Genomic DNA, 26,016 nt, shown 5'->3' with positions numbered 1-26,016 from the left:
CAGGAGTGTCAACCAGCTGAGAATTAGCATACAGTTTTAAGAATTTTTTTTCTTATTCCCAGTCAGATAGGATTTAATACTCTTAGGCTGGGTCTACATGTGCCCCTTCCTTTCAAAAGGGGCATGTTAATGAGCGGGTTCAAAAGATGCTAATGAGGCGCTGCAATGAATATGCAGCCCCTCATTAGCGTAATGGTGGCCGCAGCGATTCGAAAGTGCGGCTTTTCAAATTGTGCGCCGCCTGTGGAGATGGGACCTTCCAAAAGGACAGATAGGAAGAAGGGCTTTCAAAAACTGGGGGGTGTGTCCTTTTGGAAGGTCCCGTCTCCACAGGTGGCGCACAATTCAAAAAGCCGCACTTTCGAATTGCCGCGGCCGCCATTACGCTAATGAGGCACTGCATATTCATTGCAGCGCCTCATTAGCATCTTTCAAACCCGCTCATTAACATGTCCCTTTTGAAAGGAAGGGGCATGTGTTGACCCAGCCTTAGGGTATAGGTACGTTGCCCACGTTGCACTGTAGAGCTGTGGCGTGGACTGTGTAGTTATGGTTTATCACCAGGGGGAGTTCTCCCAGTGATTAAAACCTGAATGAGGGGTGATAACTTTGTCACTGGGAAAGCACTGTCATTGGCATATTTCAGCACTAGTTGCTTGGGGGAGGAGGAGTTTACTTCACCCCTGAAACAATGACAGCAGTGTTTCCCAATTTCATTTGGCCACACAACCCTTTTAAATTTGAAAGAATTATGCAGAACCCCATTCCCAGGCTCTACCCCACTTGGCTCCCAAATCCACCCCATCTCAAGACTTTACCCGCCTCAGCCCTCAGTCCCCAAATCCGCCCCACTCCCCGTCTCCACATTTTACTCACCATCCTGCAAACCTGCTCCCCATCCCCAGGCTTAACCTCAAACTAGCCCCCAGGACTAAACCATCTGTGGCATTGGATACACATTGCAGTGTGTTAGCTCTCACTGTTTTGTTGCAAAAAGGCAGTTTTTGGTGGCAAAACTTGGAAGTATAGACAGTGCCTTATTCATCAACTGTTTTTCCTGTTATCTTTGCTTCCATTTAAATATCTACTCCATATGCATTGTCATTCTTGCAATCTGTGCCCCATTTTCAAAATCCAAGTCCTTAATGCCGTTTTGTCTCTGACTGCAGCATTGTTATATCTGTGCTGTACCCAGCATAATAGAAAAGACAAGGTGGGTTAGATAATATCTTTTATTGAACCAGTTTCTGTGGGTTAAAGGGACAAGCTTTCCCCCTATGAGGAGCTCCTCTTCAGACTTGGAAAAGGTACTTGAATTGTCACAGCTAAGTCACCCTCGCTGACTGAGCTAACCTTGTTATCCCCACCCTTGCTCTGGCTTATTTATACCTGGCCCTGCAGATTTCCAAGACCAGCATCTGATGAAGTGAGTCTTTGCTCACAAAAGCTCATGCTCAGAACTTTTCTGTTAGTCTATAAGGTGCCACAGGACTCTTTGTTGCAGCTAAATTAAAGTGAATCAGACTGTTTAGCATAAGTAGCTAACAGGTGTTCTAAGTGAAGTGACTTGTTCGCATCGCTAGGAAACTAAATTAGTATCTTTGCTAATTACTAAAAATCCAGGTCTTAATAAAGACATTGGATTTCTAGTTTATTATAACACTCCATACCCCACTAACCCCCTGCCCATTTTCCTAGAGCTCCAGGGTTGTTAATGGACCACTTCAGCTTGCATATTTCCTTACAGTATGCGTTAACTACTTATAGTAAACAATCCATTCACCCTTGTATTAAGCATGTCACAGCTAAACACCTCTCCCAGACCTGAAGAATTCTGTGTAGTTCAAAGCCTACTCTCATTCAGCAACAGAAGTCAGTTCAATGAAAGATATTACCTCATCCACCTCATCTCTCGCATATCATCTGAGTCAGATCCTGACTTCTAATTCAGGTTGAGCAATAAGGCATCATTCACAGAGTACAGTAGTACTCACCATAAGGGAAAGCTGTCAGAATCTCGGTGCAGCAACGAACGGTCCTGTGGCACCTTATAGACTAACAGAAAAGTTTTGAGCATCTCGGTGGATATTCCTTTGTTTTAATCCAGCCCTTTTGCTATTTATAACAGCATTATATTTTCTTTGTCTCTCTATATGGAGTGAAGTCAAAAGATAACTCATGTACAAACAGCACAGTATAGAGGAAGGAGACAAATAAGACATTGTTTTATTAAAATTACACTTCGTTAAGCCCCGTAGTTTCTTGTAGATGTTCAAACTGGTAGTGATAGTGATACCTTATAAATGTACATTAGCTTTCATCAAATTCTAGATTTAGCAATCGCTGAAGAAACCTATACTTTAAAAACAATCCCCTGTGCCTTCTAGTAGTAACACCTGCTTTTTACCTGGCATAAATGGGAATTGAAGTGGAAAAGTATGTAATTAAAATTCAGCCTGTATCATTGTTACACTGGGCTTGTGTCCAGTCTTGTCATTTGATTCTAAGTTTACAGATGATCTTTTCTTGATTTACAAAAACATAAATCAGTGTTTTCATGCTGCATGCTCTTGGTTATCATCCTGGTTCACAGCCAGTACTCCCACGCCATTGGCTTCCACAGAGATGTTTTTGATCCAGCACTGGCAGCCAGGAGACTGTTCAGAAAAGTCTGTTTTGCCTGTGAGGTGCTTTTAGTAAAGATTCTATGGTCTGGCATCCCAGTGTTCCTTCACACTGTGCTGTTGTCCTTTGAAAATAGCAAACAAGGTGGGCTGCCGTTGCAGGAGATGTAAGGATATCTTTTGCAATTTATTGGAAGTTCCACAGTATGAAGCCAAACAATATTGGTAAGCAGAGTTTGCAGAACAGAAGCTATGTACAAACACAGTCCCTTAAAAAGGGGCATTTATTCAAACACTAAATTACTTTTCTTTGCCTTTTTCCCCAGCGAGCATTGCTAGAACAGAAGCAGAAAAAAAAACGCCAGGAGCCACTAATGGTGCAGTCCAATGTAGACAGCCGTCCGCGAACACGCAGAATGAAACATTCAGAGGAACAAGCGCCATTGGTTGAATCATATCTTAACAGCAACAGCAGCACCATTTTTCATGGTATATTGATATGATGTATAGCATGCATGTTTACTGCTAGAAGTCCTGTTATTTGTTGAAAAAATGAAATTATTAAGAACATAATATTTTAAATGAACTCTTGACATGTTAGCTCAGATATGTCTGTTGAAGAAAATAATAATAACTATGCCGAATTCCAAAGTAAACAATATCATAACTTTAAAATGAACTTTTTTGACAGTGGAAACTTTAAATATGATGTCCTCTTTGTGTGGATGCCTGCTTTCCATTTAATATTCTGTAATCTCTGTACTTTATTTCCTCCCTTTGAGTCTGATTTCAACATGGGAAAAGGGTTGTTGAATGTTATGGCCAAAGATAAAATATGGAAGTGTACTATAATGCTCAGAGGGCCTACACTCTACTTACAAATAGTGAGTGAAATTTATTTTTTCTTTTCTGTGGAACTTATTCGTAGAAGTTCCAGAATGCATCGGCTATGAGGAAGTGTTTTTGAATAAAGAACCACTTTTAATCCAGTTTCTGAAAACTGTTGAAATAATAAAGATCTGATTGCAGGTGACAAAACAACCCCTCATCCCCCCCCGCCACATTTTCTGTCATAATCAGGGAGAAAAACATCTCAAAAGAGAGACTAATTTTTCCCCATACTGTCCAGGAGTTGATTTTGTAGAGAATTTTATAAAAAGTGTTTTCTTTGGTAGTTAGGTATAGGAGATAGAAAATTTCCCTTTACGTCTTTCTCAGCACAGCTAATCAGAGATGCAAAACCCTGTCCTAAGAAATGTTATTTTATGATACACGATAGCAATTACCCTTAAGCTGCCTCAATTAACAAGATTTTCTAGTCAACTACAGCCCAGAGAAACCAGACATTATCTCTCAAACAGTTGTAAAATCCTTATTTATACTACACTAAATCCCCCAAATAATTGTATCCTGGGCAACCCTTCTGGCATCACAGTGAGATTGCCTGTTAGCTAGTTAAAGGCAGAATTCAGCCCTTCTTGGCCATGTCTACACGTGCCCCAAACTTCGAAATGGCCATGCAAATGGCCATTTTGAAGTTTACTAATGAAGCGCTGAAATGCATATTCAGCGCTTCATTAGCATGCAGGTGGCAGCGGCGCTTCGAAATTGATGCGCCTTGCCGCCGCGCGGCGCGTCCAGACGGGGCTCCTTTTCAAAAGAGCCCCGCCTATTTCGAAGTCCCCTTATTCCCATGAACTCATGGGAATAAGGGGACTTCGAAGTAGGTGGCTTCCTTTCGAAAAGGAGCCCCGTCTGGACGCGCCGCACAGCGGCAAGGCGCGTCAATTTCGAAGCGCTGCTGCCGCCCGCATGCTAATGAAGCGCTGAATATGCATTTCAGCTCTTCATTAGTAAACTTTGAAATGGCCATTTGCATGGCCATTTCGAAGTTTGGGGCACGTGTAGACGTAGCCGTTATGTCACATCAGTCCTTCTTCGCTCAGTTTCCTTTTATAGACATTTCTTAGCTGGTGTTGGAATTCTTCAGGAGTTGTAGAATGATGACCACCAATCCATTGTGTAACTAGAGTATAACCTTAAACTAAAATAGAAAATGAGTAAGTTAAGAATAACTTAGACAACTTAGATGTCTTCTGTTTGGCAGTGTCTGACAAATACTTTTTGGAATACTTAAGTAACTGGCTGAAGAGGTCTCTGAGCCGTTAGTTATTATCTTTGTGATCTCATGGAGGATGGGAAATCCCAGAGTATTGGAAAATAGAAGATCTAGTGTATATCTGTAAAAAAAAGGGGATAAGAACAACCCAAGAATTATAGACCAGACCAGTCAGGTATGTCTAGTTCCGTGGTTCCCAAACTTCTCACTAATGTGGACCTCCAATCACTGCCCCCCCAAGAAAAAAGTTTGCGGGCCCCCATTAAAGACAATTCTAACCGTTACATATGCTTCGTTACATGAAATAGGATGGGAACCACTGGTCTAGTTAATATTTAGTTCTGCCTCAGTGCAGGGGACTGGACTGGATTATCTATCAAGTTTATTTCCAGTCCTAGAGCAACGAAGGGTCCTGTGGCACCTTATAGACTAACAGAAGAGTTTTGAGCATGAGCTTTTGTGAGCACAGACTCACTTCATCAGATGCTGGTCTTGGAAATCTGCAGGGCCAGGTATAAATAAGCCAGAGCCAGGGTGGGGATAACAAGGTTAGCTCAGTCAGCAAGGGTGAGGCTTACTACCAGAAGTTGATCTGGAGGTGTGAACACCAAGGGAGGGGAAGCTGCTTTTGTATTTAGCCAGCCATTCACAGTCTTTGTTTAAGCCTGAGCTGAGGGCGTCGAATTTGCAGATGAATTGTAGCTCAGAAATTTCTCTTTGGAGTCTGGTCCTGAAATTTCTTTGCTGTAGGATAGCTACTTTTAAGTCTGCTACTGTGTGGCCTGGGAGATTGAAGTGCTCTCCTATGGGTTTTTGTATATTGCCATTTCTGATATCTGATATCTACCAATATCATTTATGCCATCATGTGCCAGCAATGCCCCTCTGCTATATACATTGGACAAACTGGACAGTCTCTACATAAAAGAATAAACGCACACAAATCAGATATCAGAAATGGGATTGAGGCCAGAAAGAATAATAGAATCATAGGGTTGGAAGAGATCTCAGGAGGTCATTGAGTCCAACCACCTGCTGAAAGTAGGCCCAATCCCAATTATATCATCACAGCCAGGGCTTTGTCAAGCTGGACCTTAAAAACCTCTTGGGATGGATATTTCACCACCTTCTTAGGTAATCCGTTCCAGTGCTTTATCTCCTTCCTAGTGAAATAGCTTTTCCTAATATCCAAACTAGATCTCCCCCACTGCAACTTGAGACCATTGCTCCTCATTCCGTCAGAGCAAGAGTTGGTGACTTTTTTCAGCTACAAATTCTGGCAATGGGCCTACTTTAACTCTCAACATAAGATAGAGCAGACCAAAATACAGGGTGGTGGTGGTTGTTTTTTTTTTTTAAAATACATTATTATTATTATTTTATCTGAGAGAATCTAGTGCTGGTGAAAGATGACATCTCTGAAGGTCTTTTCCTAAAGAATGGAAAAGAGCATAGCTAGCAGCCATATAGGCTTCCCTGGATATTAACAAAATAATGTGCTTAAACTCTTAACAGAGAGGAGCAAAGACAGTTTGTTATGCCCATTCATTTCCTGGTGTGTGCTAAAATTGCTCCTGAGAGTCCCCATTAGCACCTTTTAATGCCCTGGCTGATGACATCTGTCCATTTGGGAAATGGACTGAGACTGTAAACTCATTTTGCATTTGCCCCCAAACACTTCAGCTGAAAATTATTTTTCAGTCTCCGTTGCCCTAGGAGTGAAAGATGTGTCTCTGAACCTGCCCGTAGTCCCTCATAGAACTACATTGTTTCCCATCTTTCACTCTGCTATCAATTCTAATATGGTAATAATTAAAATAGTATAGGATAAATTTTGAAAAACTGTCAGGAAAAGGCAAACTCCAGTAAAGCAAGGGCTTCTAATAGACTGAGGGCTTCTAACACTGTGCCAGTCCATAAAGTGACTGAATTGACTAAACAATTAATAAGGAACAATGACAACACTGTCAGAATCTTCTTCCCTTAAGTATTGAGTGGAGCTTCTACTTTTAACAGTCCAGCAACTATATTATTTCCACATTAGACACACACTGTGGAGGGATCATTTCAGAGCCATCTGTCTCTAGTACTGGTCTTTAAAACAATTAGGCTATATCTACGTTACATGATAAAGTCAAATTTAACAGTTAGCTTGATTTTTACAATGTCACTGTCTTCACTGTAAATACTATTAGGTTGATTTTAGGGAGCAGTAAGGTAGTTATTATAACGTCATGGAAGATGACTTGGTGTAGCATTGAGTTCACATTGAGTGTGAATTGAGGCTAGTGTGGTAACGTCATGTCTTTAAATCAACTTTATTAGCCTCCAGAGGTTTCCCATATGTATCCCACAATGATCCACTGTTGTCCACTCTGGCTGCTTCCATCTTCAGTTCTCTCCGGGTGTGCAGGAATTAGGTAACGGAGTTTGCAAATTTGAATTTGGCACCAAGAAGCCCATGGCAGCTAGCTTGTGGGGTCAAGCGTGTATGAGAGGCTGAGAAACTTCTTATTTTATTATCAGTGTGGTGAGCGCATCTACCCATTAAAAATAGCCCCAACATGGAATTTGAGGTTCTGCCTTTCCCACTGTAAGCTGAACACTTGATTTTTTTCCCAGCAATGGTGCCAGTGCACCATGTGGCAGCTAAACTGTGGGGGTCGTGCTTGTATGTGAGGCCAAGAATCTTCTTTTCTGTGGTTTACATCACTTCTTTCTTCAGGCTGTGCTCTGTTCCTGCATATTTTCAGGAATGATGTTTCTGGATTCAAGGGGAGGAGGGGGAAAGTGGTTGGAGGGTCAATTGAGATGACATGGACATCTGGGTGATCCCAGGTCAGTATGACAGACCCCCTGCCTGGGGCACTACATCTTCTGAAGCTAGCCTATTTGGTTTTTCTGTGCCTGGGATTCCCAACTTTTACTTTTCACCCTGAAAAAATGACAGTTTGCTTTCCACAGGCGGGAATGAGGGCGATGCAATATGGGAAGATGACATCACATACCCACAACCACTTGCGGGTCATTGTTTTCCTATACTGCACCAGTGACAAATACGCAGAATGCTATGGGGCTGAGGGAATTGTGGGATAGGTTTCCACAATTTCTGCTGTAACAGTAGATGTTTGACAAATGAGTGTGGGGAATTTTGTGGGGAGGTGAGGACAGTCAAATTTGAATTCAAATTTATAAAATTGATTTTAATAAAATCAAATTTACATATACAAATGGAGTCTGTGTATGAAAGAGGAGTGTCAACTTGTGTTACTGTTTGGAAGAAATTACACAACTTTGTTACCTTTTAGTTTCAAAACACTGTAGATGTAGTCCATTATGGAGTCTGTATATGTGTAGGGCAGTTGGAGCACGTAACACAGTGATTCTTGGTACAATTTTGAAGCTGTTTCTAGGGGGAAATAAGTAGATGGAGGGGATAAAGTATTGACACAAAAGATGAGAATAATGAAAGGTCAATGTCCTTTTGGTACTCACGTTTTAAAAGTTGATTGAATTCTGGGCAGACAAACAGATCGTTTTGGGACCTGAGCCATATACTAGTGAAGCCAATGAAATTGTTTCCATTGACTTCAGTGAGCTCTGAATCAGGCTTTTTGCCTTGTGAATAATCCCAATATGTCCCAAATCAGAAGATGAAAAATGTCATTATTCATCATTATAACTGCTTAATGATTTTCAACAATATTGTTTTTCTCATTGTTTGCTTCATTATAGAAGATACAAGTAATTAAAATAAAATAGTTCACAACAATGTCTACCCCAAAAAGGCCATTTATTAACTACTTTCACCCTACCCCGCTCCCTGTTTCTTTCCACTTAATATCCTTGTAGGGCATACTGTTAACGGTAGCTTACAACTTTTACTTCTGAAATTCTGCTCATAATTCTGGAACATCTGGGTCATGTCTGCTGGCTGTGTTTCAGGTATCTCTGCATCACATATTGATACATTTTTTTACAGAATTAGACAAAAATAAGAACTCCTCCAAATTAGTGTTAGCAAAAATTTTCACTGTGTTCTTTGAAGGCTGTTTAAAGTATTGCAAATATCTGATGTGTGTTCCTTTGAGGATGTCACTGGTTTAGGTAAAGTGGGGAAATAGACAAAAAGTTCATATTTACATAGCTACAATATTTACCGAAACATAGTAAATGTAAGAATTGATTTTTTTTTTTAATTATCGTGATGGATTAAGTCTTGGGCAACCATCTCTCCCTGTCCCAGATATGGGACAGGGAGATATGGGGGGGATGGGTGGCTCCTGCAAGTCCTGGGGAGCCAGGAAGAAGGTGGCAGCCACCAGCGTTCCCAGGGACCCCTGTGGAAGCAGCAGCCACGGACGCTCCCTGGGAGCCAGTGAAAGTAGCAGCTACTGGCTGGGGGGCAGGGCCAAATATGGGACAATGAGTCTCTTTTAAAAAAAAAAAAAAAAAAAAAAAAAAGTCAGGATGCCCTTTTGGCATTCCAAATACAGGACTGTCGCGCCCAATACGGGACGGATGGTCACCTTAGCTAAGTCCTGCATCTGTGGAAGTATGTGTGCATTTGTCATAGGTACAGGAGTGTGGCTCTGTACATAGAAATGTACAGCAACGGGTGATTTTTAAAACATTTTGATTTGTGTTAATCTGATAACCAGTAAAGAAGGGCCCTTTTCTACTTCCCCCTTAAATGTTCATCAAAAAACAAAAGCAGTTTTCATAGGCAAGAAGGTATCTTTGGTTTTGGTTTTTTTCCCTGTAAAAATGGTGAATTTCCACTTGGGACAAACTCCTTTGTTCACAGTTTTGAGGCTAGTATCTGAAGAAGGCCAAGTCTGCTTTTATTGTTAATATTTTGCAAGTGTGGCTTTTATATGTCTGGAATTAAAATGTTTTCTATTTTAAAAAAAAAAACTCACCACCTAACTTCAGAACAGCTTTTGGTTGAGAAGCTTAGTTTAACCATGTACAAGACTGCATACAGCTAAAGACAAAGTAATTTTGCTGTGTTGTTGTAGCTGTCCCAGTCCCAGGATATTAGAGACTCATGGTGGGTGGAGTAAAAGAAAAGCAAGCTTTCAAGCTGACATGGAGCTCTTCTTCAGGAGTCAGTTAACATATACTTCTTCAGTCACAGGCTTCTCCAGTCATGGCGGGGTGGAGGTGAGGGGAGAGAAAAGAGGGAAGGGAGAGAGATGAGTAGGGGACTGAAGGGGGACTTTCCACTAAAAGATATTATCTCACTGGCTGTACCACACAGATATCTTGGGACCAGCATGGCTACATCAGTACTGTGTACTTTAACATTTGGCAGCAGGGCTAAATGACATCTGTGTTCTTCTTCGAGTGGTCCCTGTGGGTGCTCCACAATAGGAGTTGGGCTCGCCCGGCGCCGCAGATTGGAAATCTTCCAGCAGTTTCTCCTGGATTGCGCATGCACTGGCGCGCGCCGCCCCCTGCACACCCCCGTCCGCATGCACGATCCGGTCCCTGCCAGTTCCTTCTCAACCGCCATCGGCTGCAGACGGAATCCACTCAGGCTAAGGCCAGAGTCAGATTACTAAGTGGCTTTTTTTTCCACATGTAATTTGTTGTTTTTGGTTATTAAACAAAAAAAAAAGAGAGAGAAAGCAAAGACAAAGAGAATATCAGCAAAAAAAAAGAAAAAAAAAAGGAAAAAGAGAGGAGGGGAGAAGAGAAGAGCGGACGTGAAGGCCATTTAGGCCGCCCGCTACCGCAGGCCGGTGATCACTATTTGGGGTGGAAAGGCACGGATTAAGTGCTAAGTACCCTATTAACAATAAAGGACTCACCGCAATGGCCTCTTCAGGTTTTACAAAGCGGGAGTCATGCTGTGAAGCTATGCCAGCCTCCGTGGGGCATAGCGAAGGCATCCGATGCCTGGGGAAATTACGGCTACCCAGACACGTTCTCACTGTGCTAAGCTCACAGTCAGGGCCAGGAAGGACAGAGCGATGAGGCGTAAAATGCTCTTGTTGATAAGGCTCTCCAGCCGGACTTGCCAGAGAAGCCTCACTCAGAAGGGCCCTCTGGGTTGCATAAGAGGAGGGTAGGTTATCTCTGACCCCCTCAGTGCAGAAGCGGAGGAAACTCTCCCTGGCTCGATCCTTGCTGTGCGTTTGCAGCGAGCAGGACGAGCGGAGCACGCAGCCACCAGCCACATACTCAGGCAAGCGGCAGCGCACGTGGCAGAGGCTGAGCCTCTGGTTATACAACAGCCGGCACGCGCGGCGCCTAGAGCGTCAGCCCGGCAAGCGCCGGAACCGGTGGCATCGCCACAGGCGGCACAGACCCCCACGGCACCAGCAGTGCAGGGGCGCCAGGCACGGAGCCTGCAGGCACCGGAGGAGGATACCCACGCGGCACCGCAGCTGACGGTGCCGAGTGCGGCGCTGACGGCGGGGCCGAGATCCCCGGCACAGGAGGGGGCGGTGCCGGCCCTGCAGCGGAGGGGCAAGGCAACATCAAAAACCCGGCACCGCAGTCCATCTCTGGACAGGGCTGCACTGCTGTTAGCACCAAGCCCTCCCCCTGTGATACACACGCCACACCGAAGGCCTGTGTCTCCACCGGCCCATCCGGAAAAAAAAGAAACAAAAAAAAAAAAGAAAAACCTCCTTCTCCGTTCCTCCAACCAATGTCACCATGGCTTCGGCCACCTTCACCCATGCTGCCATGGTCGTCCTTATCATGCTGGACACAGGCAAACCACAGGCCTACACCCCAGGGGCAGGTCCCCCCCTGGCCGCTCAATACCCCCATGGGCACTCCCGATCGGGGACGGAAACACAGTTGTCTCAAGGGGAGTTAATTTTAGAACCCCGAGACTTTCCTTCACAATCCTCCAGCGAGCAAGTGTATCATTGATCGCGGGAACCTGAGGGTTCGAGGAGGTTTACCTTAGTGGTTCCTCCTCATCCTCCCCAGATGAGGCCATGCCCCCCGGGGATGTCTCTTCCCCAGATGACCTTAAACAGTTTCAGGAGCTGTTTAAAAGGGTGGCTTTCACGCAAGACATTCAAACGGCAGAGGTGCAGGAGAAACATCACAAACTCCTGAAAAATTTGAGACCCCCGGCTTCATCCAAAATTGCTATTCCGCTGGACGAAGCCATTCTGGAGTCAGCCACTACTATATGGCAGACTCCGGCCTCTGTTCTGCCTACAAACAAGAGAGCGGATAAGAAATACTTCATCCCGGCAAAGGGCATGGAGTTCCTCTTCAGTCACCCACAACCAAATTCTTTGGTGGTCGGGTTGTCCCAGCAGAGGTCAAAGGCTTCTCAGTACAAATCGGGGGATCGGACAAAGATGCTAACAAGCTAGAGCTGTTTGGCGGGAAGGTATATTCCTCTCCTATCCTGCTATTGAGAGTGGCAAATTATGGGCACACCTAGCAAACCATAATTTTGATAATTACTCCGGGCTTACTGCCGTAAGATAAAAAGCCGGTGTTAAAGGCGATTGTTCAAGAGGGCTACGCAGCATCGCGGACAGGAGTCCAGATTGCCCTGGACGTGGCGGACACGGCGGCACGTTCAACGGCTACAGCTGTGGTCATGCGTAGAGAATTCTGTCCCCAGACGTCTAGTATCTCGAGGGACCTACAGGCGAAGATCGTGGACCTTCCCTTTGATACACAAAAGCTGTTTGCAGACTCAACCAACTCGGTCCCTCACTCCAGTAAGGACTCGAGAGCTACACTTAGAACCTTGGGCATTTATACTTCCCCATACAGGAGGGAAAAATTTTATCCTCAGCAAAGACGGTACGCTTACAACCACAGCGTGCTCAATATCAACGGGGCTACGGCCAAGGGCGCTATCAATAGCGGCAACAGTACAGAACTCCTAGGCGATGTTCTCAACAAAGCCGTACGCCCTCAGGTCAGGCCCAAAGGCAACAAGTTTGACGGGTATGTCGGGGGCTGCACTATCAATACCCTCGCTCAATGCCACTCTCATCTCATGTTCCATCATCGCCTCAGACCATTCCACTCCCAATGGCAAAAGATCACCACAGACATATGGGTGCTGGAGATCATAGCCACGGGTTACGCGATCCCCTCCCAGTTGCTTCCACCGACAAAGCCTCCCACCAGGCCTCACCTCAGGGACGCTGCCACGAGGCGAGGCTCAAGCAGAAGGTGACTCACCTCATGTTCATAAGGGCAGTGGAAAGAGTGCCGGAATAATTCCAGGGGAAGGTTTTTATTCACACTACTTCCTACCAGGGAAGAAAACAGGACACTGGAGGCCCATCGTAGATCTTCGGGGCCTCAACCGTTACTTGCGCAAGCAACGGTTTCGGATGATCAGAGTTGCCTTGATACTCACGGCACTGGACGATGGAGACTGGGTTGCAGCACTCGACTTACGAGATGCTTACTTTCATATAACAATCCACCCGGCACACAGACGCTTTCTCTGCTTCACGGTCAGCCAGGAGTGCTTCCAGCACAGGGTTCTTCCGTTTGGCCTCTCCTCGGCCCCCAGAGTCTTTACCAAAACCCTGGCACTGGTGTCAGCCTACCTGCACAGACGGGGGTGTTTATTTTTCCCATATCTGGGCGACTGCCTGCTAAAAGGGACCTCGAAGGCAGAGGTCTCACGCATGATACGTGTCACAGTGGACACGTTTCTTCGCTGGGCCTAGTCATCAACCTCGCAAAGTCAAAGTCCGAACCCACACAACATATAGAGTTCATAGGGGCACGCATAAATTCTATCACAGCAAGGGTGTACCTACCCGACGCCCGCTTCCGCGCCATCAGTTCGCTGGTGCAAGTCATTACATACAGCCCCACGGTGCCGGTCTTTAATGTGCCTACAGCTGCTGGGCCACATGGCGGCAGCGACGTTTGTGGTACAGAATGCCAGGTCGCACATGTCAAGCCTCTAGCATTGGCTGGCGAGCGTTTACAAACCAGCATCCCACACTGTCCGCAGGGTGGTGTCGCCCACAACAGAGGTGCACAGATCACTGGCGTGGTGGGGAAAACCCCGAGAATCTGCTAGTGGGGGTGCCTTTTCACCAACCACAAATTTCTATTTTTCTTACTACCGACACCTCCCACATGGGATGGGGAGCGCACATCGGCGACAAGGTAACGCAAGGGCTATGGTCTCCTGCAGAACAGACACTGCACATATCCATACTGGAGCTCAGGGCAGTGTTCAATGCCTGCAAACATTTTCGAGATTACCTACATGGCAAAGTAGTCGAGATTCAATACCAACAATACCTCCACTATGTTTCTACATCAATCGACAAGGGGGAGCACGATCCCGTGCCCTATGTGCAGAAGCACTCCAATTGTGGAATCGGTGCATCGCCAACAACATAACGTTGAAAGCCTCGTACTTGCTCACAACGTGAATGCAGATCAGCTGAGGAGGTGCTTCGCAGTCACGCACAAATGGCAGATCCGCTCCGATCTGCTACAGTGCATTTTTCGTACATGGGGGTTTTCCCCAGATCGATCTGTTTGCCACCCAGTACAAAAAAAAAAAAAAAAGTGTCCCCAGTACTGCTCCAGGGCAGGAGTGGGGCGGGGGTCCCTGGGGGACGCATTCATGTTTTCATGGAAGGTCTCCCTACTTTACGCGTTTCCCCTGCAGCGCTTGTCCACAAGGTCTTGCACAAAGCCAGAAGGGAGAGAGCTCCCATGATACTCATAGTCCCGCTTGGGATCAGCAGCAATGGTTTCCCTTGCTTCTGCGCATGTCAGACCGCCCACCACTCCCTCTACCGGTGGCGCCGGACTTACTCACACGGGCTCAAGGGTCCATAGTGTACCCACACCCTCAGGGTCTGCACCTACAAGCATGGCTAATCCATGGCTCAGGTCCTTAAAGAGCACATGTACGGAGGGAGCACAACAAGTCCTGGAATGTAGCCGAAGGACCTCCACCAGGAGGACTTACAAGCAGAAATGGACTCGATTCACAGCCTGGTGTTCCGCCAAGCAGTTAGCTCCCCTTGACGTTCCTATACCTGTAATACTAGAATACTCATTGGACCTCGAGAGGCGGGTTTTCTCTATCCTCGCTAAAGGTCCACCTCACCGCTATATCAGCCTTTTGGCATACAGAGAAAGGGCCCACGGTATTCGCCCATCCTATCGTTACCAGGTTCTTGAAGGGGCTGGTAAACCTGTACCCCCCCTCGGAAACCGCTTCCACTATTGTGGAATTTGGACTTGGTGCTCAGCACGCTATCGGGTCCACCTTTTGAACCATTAGCCACAGTTCCCATACGTCCCCTTACGATAAAAACAACCTTCCTCCTTGCAACTACGTCAGCCCGCAGGGTGAGTGAGCTCGCGGCAGTGATGGCAACACCGCACTGCACAGTATTCTCAAAGGAGGCGGTAACCTTAAGGCTGCGCCCAGCCTTTGTTCCAAAAGTCTCTTCGGAGTCCAATCTTAACGAGCCAATAGTTTTACCCTCGTTTTACCCGAAGCCTCACAGCTCCTGCCAGGAGGCACGCCTGCATCTCCTAGATGTGAGGAGGGTGTTGGCCTTCTACACAGACAGAACTAAGTCCTTCCGGAAAACGGACAGGCTTCTAGTCTCTCTTGCTCCCAGGTCAAAAGGAGAAGGTGTCTCTGCCCGGAGAATCTCAAAGCACATTGTGTCCTGTATAAAAATGTGCTTCGAACTTCAAAAGACTCCTTTGCTGGCCCCGCCCAGGGCTCACTCCACCAGGGCGGTGGCAGCGTCAACAGCCTTCTTCAAGGGCATTGCGTTAACAGACATCTGTAGAGCGGCGACCTGGTCATCCTATGACACCTTCGCCAAGCATTATGCCCTGCCTCGGGTATTCTAAGAGGATACCCGTCTGTCGACAGCAGTCCTCTTGGGGGCAAGCTGCACATAAACCGATTACCCACCTCCTTACTTGGGTTACTGCTGGGTAGTCACCTATTGTGGAGCACCCACGGGGACCACTCAAAGAAGAAAGAGAAGTTACTCACCTGTAGTAACGATGGTTCTTTGAGATGTGTCCCCGTGGGTGCTCCACCACCCGCCCATCCTTCCCGCTTCGGATCTCTGTCTGGTGTTTTTCAGGAGCATCCGAGGCGGTTGGTCAAGGAACTGGCAGCGACCGTATCATGCACGTGGCTGGGGGCGCGCAGGGGGGGCGGCGCACGCTGGCGCATGTGCGATCCAGGAGAAACTGCTGGACGAGTTCCGATCTGCGGCGTCGGGCGAGCCCGACACCTATTGTGGAGCACCCACGGGGACACATCTTGAAGAACCATCGTTACTACAGGTGAGTAACTTCTCTTTTTGTGCCAAAAAGATTTCTGATCATAAGTCATGTTTCTGGATTGTTAAATTTGTCATGTCATTCTGTTCTGGAAGCATCAATGATGGTGAGAGAGTGTGAGAGCGCTTTTCATTGAACAATAAATTGGTAGATTTTAAGTTGACATTTAATCATTCATTTTAAAAAATATTTGAGCAAGTTTAGCAAAATGTAATTGTTTGGATCTTGTTTTCTATTGACTTCAGTCCGAGAAGGTGTCTGTACTTTTTTGGGAGAAGGCAGGAACTATGTTTTCTGAACTAGATCATGCTCTTGATGGTCGGAGTGCTGCCCTACCTCTTAGTGAGGTGTGGAGAGTTTTATGTTAGAAGATTATAATCATTTTTAGAAACTTCAAAGGTGTGGTTCAAATGGCAGCACATCTCCAGCATGTGTCTCCAGGATTGAAATTCCCCCTGCTAATACAGTTAAAGCAGCTACCCACAATCTTGTTGCAAAGATTTGCTCATTCTCTTCCCTCGTCTGATTTGAAATGAAACAGAAACCTCCAGCACCCCATTCTGTGGTTTGCTAATTAGCGCATTGATCCTTAAGCATTCCAGGTCTGTTCCCCCCTCCCCCCAGATTGTCAACAATGCTTAAGTAACAGTATGTTTAATACAGACTATTGAGAGCACAGGCAGCGGTGAGCTAGCTGAGCTGAATTCATACCGTTAGGGTTAAGGTGGGTTTGTGCTCAGTACAACTAGTTCATGCTGCTGCTTGCTGCTACCTGTGCTACCCCTGCCACACTGCTACAGTTAGTCTGCTAGCTCAGGGAGAGCTGGGGAGAGTACGGGAATCGCACTCTTAGTGCCAAGTGTAGGTGTAGCCATAGAGTGCCAGATCTCCTCCTCTTCTGTCCACTTTTTCTTTTCTGAATAAGGTCTTACCATTCCAGTCATGGGACTCATCCCACCAGGTGTCAGTTATATCAGATTCATATTAACAAGTGAGCATTCTCTAATTCCTCCCTTTAAAAAACCCAGTACATAACACATGTAAAAATGGTGAAGTTGATAGCAATGAGTAAAAATCAGCAGTTAGAAAACAATCAATTAATTAGGGAAGCTAAGAGTAGCAATGAAAAGACCAGTGACCAGTAGGTTTAAGGATAGTAAGAAGGAATTCTTTAAATGTATCACGAACAAACAAAATCATATCAACGCTGTAGGTTTGATGCTGGATAAGAATGGAAAAATTGTCCGTCATGGTGCCAAAAAGACAGATGTCTTCAAGAAACATTTCTGCTCTACATTTAGGAAGAAGTAGTATAATGTACTTATAGCTTGTACTAACTAGGAAATACATTCTGTTCCTTTTGAGTAACTAGAGAAACAGCAACTATTAAAAGAAAACATTTTTAAATATTTTAAAGAATATTAAAAGAATTGACCAAAGAGCACTTTGAAAGATTCATGTTAATTTAAATAAACCTTGAAACTCTCAAGAAGTTGCAGGTAACTGGAGAAAGTTAGTGTTGCATCAATATTTTAAAAAATATTAAATAGGGTGACCCAGATGATTATAGATCCAATTAATTTGACATTTATCATCAGAAGAATAATTGAAAGGCAATGATGCAATAAATGCTTAATCCATGACTAAGGCAATCATATAATCTTCTCCTAAACAAGTAAATCTTGGAACTACAAGTTGTGCCAAACCTAAATAATGCCAATCAGTTATTTTATTGCACCCTCACACTTACGCTTTCAGACAGTTTTCTCAGACTCTTCTGAAATCTAAAGGAATTGGGCTTCCATTGGGTTACGATTGACCCCTGAGACTGTAACCTCTCAGGGGATGGAGAGATGGGAGGATCCCAGAGTCCAGTCCAGGCCTGAATATCTGCTCCTCAGTTTTACAGTTTGAATCCCAAGGAGCCTCAATCAGCTAACGTGCTGACTGCATGTCTTTAATTGCAGGCTACACATAGAATCACAGAAGCAGGTCTGAGGGTAACTTTGTGGGTGCCTGCACTGTGATACGCTTAAGCATAGAAACGCATCCCCATTAAACCTGGCACTATCTGCTACCTAGTCATAGTTTTGAGCCTTGTACTTGACATACTGGACATTTCTGCAAGGAGTTACATTCAGCTTGTCAGGAGCCATGCTATTTTGAATCACCAAAGAAAGATTCCTACAGCAAGTTGAAAGAGTAGTTGTTTTTTCCACACAGCACTATTAAATTTAGTGGTGTTCTGTGCTAGCACAGCAATCTGCCTGATTACTACCAGGGTGTTAGACTGTAATCTGTTGGGGAAGAAACTGTTTTGCCAAGTGTCTGAACAGCACCTGGACACTGGCACGCTGATGCTATCAGGGACTTTTGGGCATCACTTACAGGCCTTCTACAAAACTAATAAAAATTGCTGGTTTCTTTTCAGTGAAATGTAATGTTATCTATCTTTACTTCACTAGCAAGTTGATGTAACTCTAGGAACATCCCGTGCCCTTATACACTAGTCAAAAAGTTGCAGTTTAAGCAATGTTGGAAATATTTTTAAATATCTCAGATAAACTCACAGTGGATCAATGTCCAAAAAAATAGTAACATTCTCAACGGCCAAGAAATTACAGAGAAAGGTGCCAAGCCATTTTTATGGCAATCCCATGAGAGCACATCAAGCAAGCAGATAAAAGCCAGTGCATATATTAAACTGTTGTTTAGTTTTCTTTGCTTAATACTCATTCTGGTTTCACTTGTCATGAAATGAAAATTGTGAGAACTTTGATAAATGGACTGAAGGGTTGCCGAGGAAAGCCAAGTGAATAATTTGCAATGAATAATTTATCCAGCTGTTTAGCCTCCTTTTCTGCTTGTGCAATGCTTTTTTCGAGCAGATGGCAACTTCTTCAAATGTATTCGTTATTCAAATAATCTTTGCCAGGTATTTCCGAACGAAGTGCATTGATCCAAGAGAGTTCTCTGTGGGCATTTAATATTCACTATATTGTGTGTGTTGGTTAGCTACAGATGAATAAACATGAGTGGTATTTTTTCATTTATCACTTATTGTTACTTGGCATTGATGTGCCTTTAAATGTCATTTTATTACCTCTACCAGTTGCACCTGATGTTCCCATCTTTATCAGTCTTATGATGTATATTCAAGATGGCATCTAGACTGAATGTCTCCTTGGTCTTGAGCATAAAATGGAGAACATCTTTCATACCCTTCCTTTAGGAGGTCACACCTCTGCCTTCACATTCAGGCATCTGCTGTTGAAATTGTCAGATTTTCAAAACTAATTTATGCAGCTCCAACCCACACTTATAATTATTTAAATTCAGGTTCTTACTTGTTATATCAAAGGATAGCTGACACGATGGCAAGCAGTTGGTCCTAAAAGGTTTTTGGGCTTTTAGCCTGTCAGTTAGTAATGTCCAAATGTTCGATCCCATTTTGATTAACTCACATTTTTAGCCTCCTTCACCTGACCTGAATGGATGGGCAAATTAAACACAATTTTTGAGTGGCTTTAGAGTCCAGGCTAGTCACTACATGAAAGTAATTTGATCAGTTGCTAGGAAAATACTGAATTCTACAAACTAGACCATCATCATCCTGAAAGTAACAAAACCAGAAAAAACAAAACAAAACAAAACAAAAACCTACTTTAAGAAAGGAGAGAGACAGATGCAAATATAGACCAGAATTCCTGAGCACGTAAATGTAGATTATTCACAGCAGGGTAGGCCCACCAACAGAGGAGTAATGGGCGCAGTTGTCCCAGGGGCCAGAAATTCAAAGGGGCCTGGGGGTCCTGTGGCAGTGGCTGGAAACCTTGGCCCTTTAAATTAGCGCTGAGCAACACGATGCGTGCTCCATGCAGTGCTGAGGGCAGGGGGGAGTGGGAGGCCCAGCTTTATGTCACGTGGAGGACTGCTTGCCCCTGGCCCTGGCCCTTCTGCCAAAGGGCTTGCTCCTTCTGCGAGCACAGAGCCAGACCTCCTGCCCCCACTCTGCCCAGGAGTCAACAGAGACTCTTGGCTCCCCTGCAGCAGGACCCAGGAGGTCCAGGGTTCAAGCCCTGCTCCTCTTGGCATTTATTCTTCCCGCCCCTTTGGGATTAGTACCCAACCAGGGTTAGGGGGCAGCAGGGTAGCCTAATGGTTAGAGCAGTCTTTGCTGCCCTGGTTAGTCAGAGGCCATCATGACTGGTGAAACAGAGACTAGTGTGCAGCCTATCACAGCATTAATCTTGCCATGTTCCCTGAAGGACAGAGTGATTGTTGCCACTGTTCTGTCCCATGCATTGTCCATAATGTTTTCTAACGTTTTGCAAAGAGATTGCAGCCAATGAGTGTGTGACTAGTACTAGTCATTTGCTAGAGTGTGTAGATGGAATGAGGAGCTGGGCTGAGACAGCATCGTTGGCCCGTCTGATCATATGGACTTCTACAGATTTAAGGGGTCTGTTAGATACAACTGCATTAACAGAGCTCTCTAGTAAGAGAAACAAAGTGGTCAACCAACAGTGTGTTGTAAATGTAATACTGCGTATAGACTGGTGTGCTGCAGGAGATGCAAGTGTACAAATATTTTTGTACCAGTTGGGTGCTCATAACTTATTTGCGTGAGGTTTCTCAGTGAAGTTCATAGAACTACTCATGTATTAGGAATCCAGGATTTGGTCTATACTGGACTTGCTTTGTAACTTGTGAATTTGGAGAGTGTTTACGTAAGTGGTTTACAATTTATTTACCATTGTGGGCCATGTATTCAGATCTCTCTATGTTTTTTGTGGGCTACGTCCGCACAACATATATGCTACCTGTATGGGTCCGAGGATGCCATATGGGCTGTAGCTGTGTGCTGATTGTCCACGAGCGTCCAGTTGGTTGAGAGCCACTGGTATCCACCTTCTGTGGTAGAGACTGCTGCATTACAACTGTCACTGGGCCTTATCTGTTCACTGAGTTTCTGGAGCTTGCCAGTGATAGGCATGCTCACAAGGTCATTTAACTATTTTTAGCTCTATATGCCTTGCCATATGTAACTTTTATCCCGAAACAAAACATTTGTTGTTTCTGGTGCAGGTGAGTGCATAGTAATGGCAAATCTACACCTTAAAAATGAAATTGTATGGGATTCATGTCCTGTAGGATGGATTCTGTGCAGATTTAGGGCCAGAGCCTCTGTAGATGTAAAGTGCCTCTTGAGTGTGCCTATCCTCTGTTTGCCTGAAGCTGGAAATTGGGTGACAGGTGATGGATGATCACTTGATGATTACCTGTGCTGTTCATTACCTGTGGGGCATCTGGAACTGGTTACTGTCGGAAGACAGGATAGTAGGCTATCGATCTGACCTAATATGCTAGTCTCATGTTCTTATGTCATAATTACATTGATGACAGTTTACAAAAGTTGAAGATCTAGCCCATGAGGTTCTTATTGTACTTCTCAGTGTTGGTATGTTTGGAGGCTGGAGGGCTTGATCATTTGTTTGTATGTGGTTCATGAAGGTAATAGCTTTAACTATGTGTGCAAAACCTGAAAAGTATCACAAAGCCACTGTAAGAAAAAAGTCACGTTCTTTCACTTCAGGGCTTCTTCTATCTAGAAGAATGAACTGTTACATATTTATGTTTTTAAGAAAATTAAATAGGGTCCTACAGCAGCACTTTGTTACATATAGTAAATCTTTATTTGAAAGTTGCTGCAGTCATGCAATTATACTGTCTTTGTTCTTTTGAGATTTCTATAGAATGTCCTACTATGCTGACTGACTTTATAAAATGTGAGCAATTTTTTTTTACTTTAAAAGGATATTTGTCTCATTAAGTCTCTGTAAACGAAAGGACCATTCTTGCTAACACTGATTTTGCTGTGAATTATACCATAAGAAATGAGGTTTTTGAAGTTCAGCTTCAGATGATGCTTTTGGAATTAGCAGTATGTTTAGAGCTGAGAACTATGAAAAAAAATCCACCTATCATTATCTTATTAAAGTGGCTCATGGGTTATGGCCCTATCAAATTCAGGGTCCATTTTGGTTAATTTCATTGTCATAGAAATTTAAATAATAAATTTCATGATTTCCGCTATTTAAATCTGAAATTTCACGGTCTTGTAATTGGAGGGATGCTGACCCAAAAATGGGTTATCACAAGGTTATTGTGGGAGCGGGTTGTAGTGCTGCTGCTGGCAGCCATGCTGCTTTCAGAGCTGGGAGAGTGGTGGCAGTTGGCCAGGAGTCTAGCTCTGAAGTCAGAGCTAATGCCAGCAGCAGTGCAGACGTATAGGTGGCCTGGTATTGCCACCCTTCCCTCTGCACTGCTGTCTGCAGAGTTGGGGACCTCAGTCAGCAGCCACCAGTCTCTGGAGGCAGCTGTGCAGAAGGGAGGCATGGTATGGTTTTGCCACCCTTACTTCTGCACTGCTGCTGGCAGGTTGCTGACCTAAGAGCTGGGTCCCTGGCCAACAGTTGACTTCTGGGAAGCTGCTACCTCTGAAGGTATCACAGAAGTAAGGGTGGCAACACTGTACAACAGGGGTCAGCAACCCCCAGCTTGGGTGCAAAGAGTGCCACGCAAGCCAATTTTCATTGGCACATGAGGCAGGAGCTCAGCACCACCCTTCCTTCCCCATGCAGCAAGGAGCTTGCTTAAAGCCATGATGCTAGTGGATTAACAAAAGACCAGCTAATGCTATCAACCATCACCTAAATGGTAAAGCTCTGCATCTTAATTAATTTATTAATGAAACTTGTAAGTAGGACTATTAGGGACTTTAAAAAGTATCACTAGCACTCAGACTGTACATAGAGGTCAAAATGTCAAGTTTTGGCACTCCGCCTTGGAAAGGTTGTTGACCTCTGTCCTAAAATAATCTTGTGATCCTGCCTGCAACCCCCAGTTTGAGAAATGCTGGTCTCCCCCATGATGTATAGTATAGGGTAAAAACATACAAGGCAAGATTTCATGGGAGAAGACCAGATTTCATGGTCCATGACTTGTTTATTTCATGGCCATGAATTTGATGGGTCCCTACTCATGGGGCTTGATCAGTGATCAGCACTGACTGAGATTTACTACAGGGAAATGTGCTGCTTACAGACCCTCAAAAGCACAGAAATATATATAGTACTGGCCTACTGCACAGCAAACAATGCATTGTAGGAGTGGGAAGAATGGGAGACGTTCAAAATAAGATAAAAAATCCTAACTGTAACAAATCTGTCACTGCAAGTTTCAGTGTAGCTCTGCTATGGTGTAGTTTAATTTCCTCTCTGCACAAACTGAGATGTCAGCCAAACCTTAAACTTTGCTGCACTTGCATTCTTTTCTGTGGCTTCATAAAGTTCTCATTTCAATCTCTTTATTGTTTTCCTCTCTGTTTTTGTTTTTTTGGTGGGTGCCCTGAATCTCTCAAGCAGTTCAGGAGGCCGAGCAGGAAGATGTAAAGGTGGTAGCAGATACTCAAGCTCCAAAATCAACTAAAAAAACCAAGGCAGCAGCTCCAAGCTGTCAAACTGGCAGCACAAGAAAGGAGAAAAAGGGGAAACACAAAGGTTAGCTGCATGCTGCTGAATATCAAACATTGGGTTGAGTGGCAAGATGTTTGTGTTTTTAAAAATTCTTTGAATGCTTGTGATGTGATAGCTGACAACTGTTTAAAACAAATATTATACAAATGCATGAACCAGATGGGGAAATTCACACTGCTACTGCTTGGTCTTCTTTGAACACCTACATGTTGGAGGGAGGGGTGGTCAAGATTTGTCATCCTAATTGCTTTGCAAAGCTGTGTATTAATGGAGCCTGTACGGAAAGAACAAAGTAACAAAATATTACTAAAATGTGCACTTACATCCTATAGCAGTTTTAGGAAATTATCTGTGTAGAGCCATGTTACACCAATTAATCTTTCAGACCACTCTGCAGTTGCAGGAATCAGACTTAAATTGCAGAAATTTGTGCCCAAACTTGCACTTAATTTTAAAAACTCTACAAATTTAGGGTCATGGCCCCTCTGAAAATCAATGAGTTTTGTAATTGATTTCAGTGGAATCAAGGATTCAATCTAAAGGTATTTCAGAGTGGTTACCACCAGAAGGTCAGCATAAATAAACATCTTTGTGAAATAATTCTGGATGCTAGCTTATTGGCACAGTAGTAGCTATCCTGAAAATGTAATATCTAAGGCTGTTAGTAACAACAAATACTTACCACAGACAATGACAAAAGTTTGGATGGAAATGGATTTACTGCTAGTATAAGGAGTGGTTAAAATCAGAGTCAAAATAACACAGGAGTGGTAAAAATCAGGTGTGAGGGCCAGATCAAGCCCACCGAGCTGATTAGCAGAGTATGCATCCTTACAGCCAGCAGCATGTGTTCAGCTGCCTCTCCTCCACCTTGTGCCATCTGCAGCCAAGCTGCTTGTAGAATTCCTTTGTAGGGGAAGAGAAGGTGGAGAGGAGAGTAGTGCTAAAGTCAGGGTATTCCCCAGCAGCTATACCCCATCTCTGCAGAGAAGGGATCAGGGAGAGGGAGGCATGGATGTTAAGTGACTCACTGAGGTGAGGTGGAGGACAACAGAGCAGGACAGATTTCCTTTAAAGAGACAGAGGGCAGCTACTCACAGAAACTTACACAACAGCAGCCAGCGCGCGCACACACACACACAGTCACTGTCATATATATACTGCAGAACACACAGTGTCACAAAATCTATCTCACAAAAATGTTTCTCTTTCACATTCACACACTACCTGTGTCTTTCTCTGTAGCCCTCAATCCTTCTGCTCAAGGTTACTCCCCTTTTCAGGGCCCAGAACCAGCCTGAAACCAGTATCAAAATTCATGGAGTGGCCTCTCTATGAAAATTATTGCCCACTCCTGGTTTAACAGCTGAATTACATGAGACTGGACAAAGCAAGTGAAATGAACTGATTGCAAGTTATATCAATGGCTTGGGCTTCTTTTGTCTATCAGCACGTGTATTTGCTTTTAACTGGAGACATCCAAAGCCATTAAAATCAGTAATCCTTCCACTGATTTCAGTAGATCAAGCAATTGTAACCTATATTGTCTGGACTCTGCAGTTTCCTTTTTTATGTATATCTGACATTCTCTCTGGTACTGCATAGGGAAGAAAATAACTTGAATGGTTAACAATTGTATTAATAATTAGTACAAGAAAGCTAGTTACTGATTCCCAGATCCACAGTGGCACTTGCGCACTGCAACACTGAGCATCAAAATGACTGCAACAGCAAGGTGAGCTGCAAAGCGAGAGCTGGGTGCGGAGGCTCTGTACGTGATGTGTGGGGAGAGATGGGCACCTAAGCATGGGGTCCTCAAAGACATCATGCTAGGTGGCTGGCTGTTGGCCATGGTGTGTTCCATACAGCCCACTTTATGCACAGAATAAGCAGGGATAAGCAGAATAAGCTGCAGGGAGGCCCGTATAAACTTACTTGTGTTGTCTAAGGAGGGAATAGTGTGGCCCCAAGTACACTGAGTATGAATTTAAAACCCAAAACAGTGATCAAGGAGGACAAATCAGAAAAAAATGATTAAGGTGAGCAAATCAGAGAGTGAGTGAGGGAGGAAGGTCAAGAGTTAGATTAAGCCAAGTATGCTTGTTTTATCTACTTGTCTTAATCTTAATGTAATTCTTGACCTTCCCCGCCCCTGCACTCTCTGATTTGCTCACCTTAATCATTTTTTTCTGATTTGTCGTCCTTGCTTACTGTTTTTGGTTCTCTGTGCCTTAAATACTGGGTCTGGTCTGGTCTGGCTATGGTCTGAAGAAGTGGGTCTGTCCCACGAAAGCTCACCTAATAAACTATTTTGCTACTCTTTAAAGTGCTGCTTGACTGCTTTTTACTTTGGAGTTATATGCATACAGCATGTGTCTGAGAGAGCAGATGGGGCACAGGCACATCAGTTGTACAGGGGAACCTCTATCCCTCCCAG

General features: G+C 44.3%; 1 protein-coding gene across 5 annotated transcripts in view; it reads left to right on the top strand.

The window, feature by feature from the left end:
* The window catches only part of TUB (TUB bipartite transcription factor), a 109,127-nt gene that overhangs the window by 44,156 nt on the left and 38,955 nt on the right, over positions 1 to 26,016 (top strand). For 3 of the 5 annotated variants that reach the window (XM_074997702.1, XM_074997700.1, XM_074997705.1), the window contains exons 3-4: positions 2,951 to 3,113; positions 23,466 to 23,603. In XM_074997702.1, the coding sequence (XP_074853803.1) occupies positions 2,951 to 3,113; positions 23,466 to 23,603 (301 nt within the window). The remainder of the gene's footprint in view (positions 1 to 2,950; positions 3,114 to 23,465; positions 23,604 to 26,016) is intronic. The other 2 variants (XM_074997701.1, XM_074997704.1) reach the window with 2 other exon arrangements.

The sequence above is a fragment of the Carettochelys insculpta genome, chromosome 6 (genome assembly GCF_033958435.1).
Source record: "Carettochelys insculpta isolate YL-2023 chromosome 6, ASM3395843v1, whole genome shotgun sequence".
NCBI lineage: Eukaryota > Metazoa > Chordata > Testudines > Carettochelyidae > Carettochelys > Carettochelys insculpta.
Note: the sequence above shows the minus strand (reverse complement) of the source record. Positions and strands in the feature narration are given on the sequence as shown.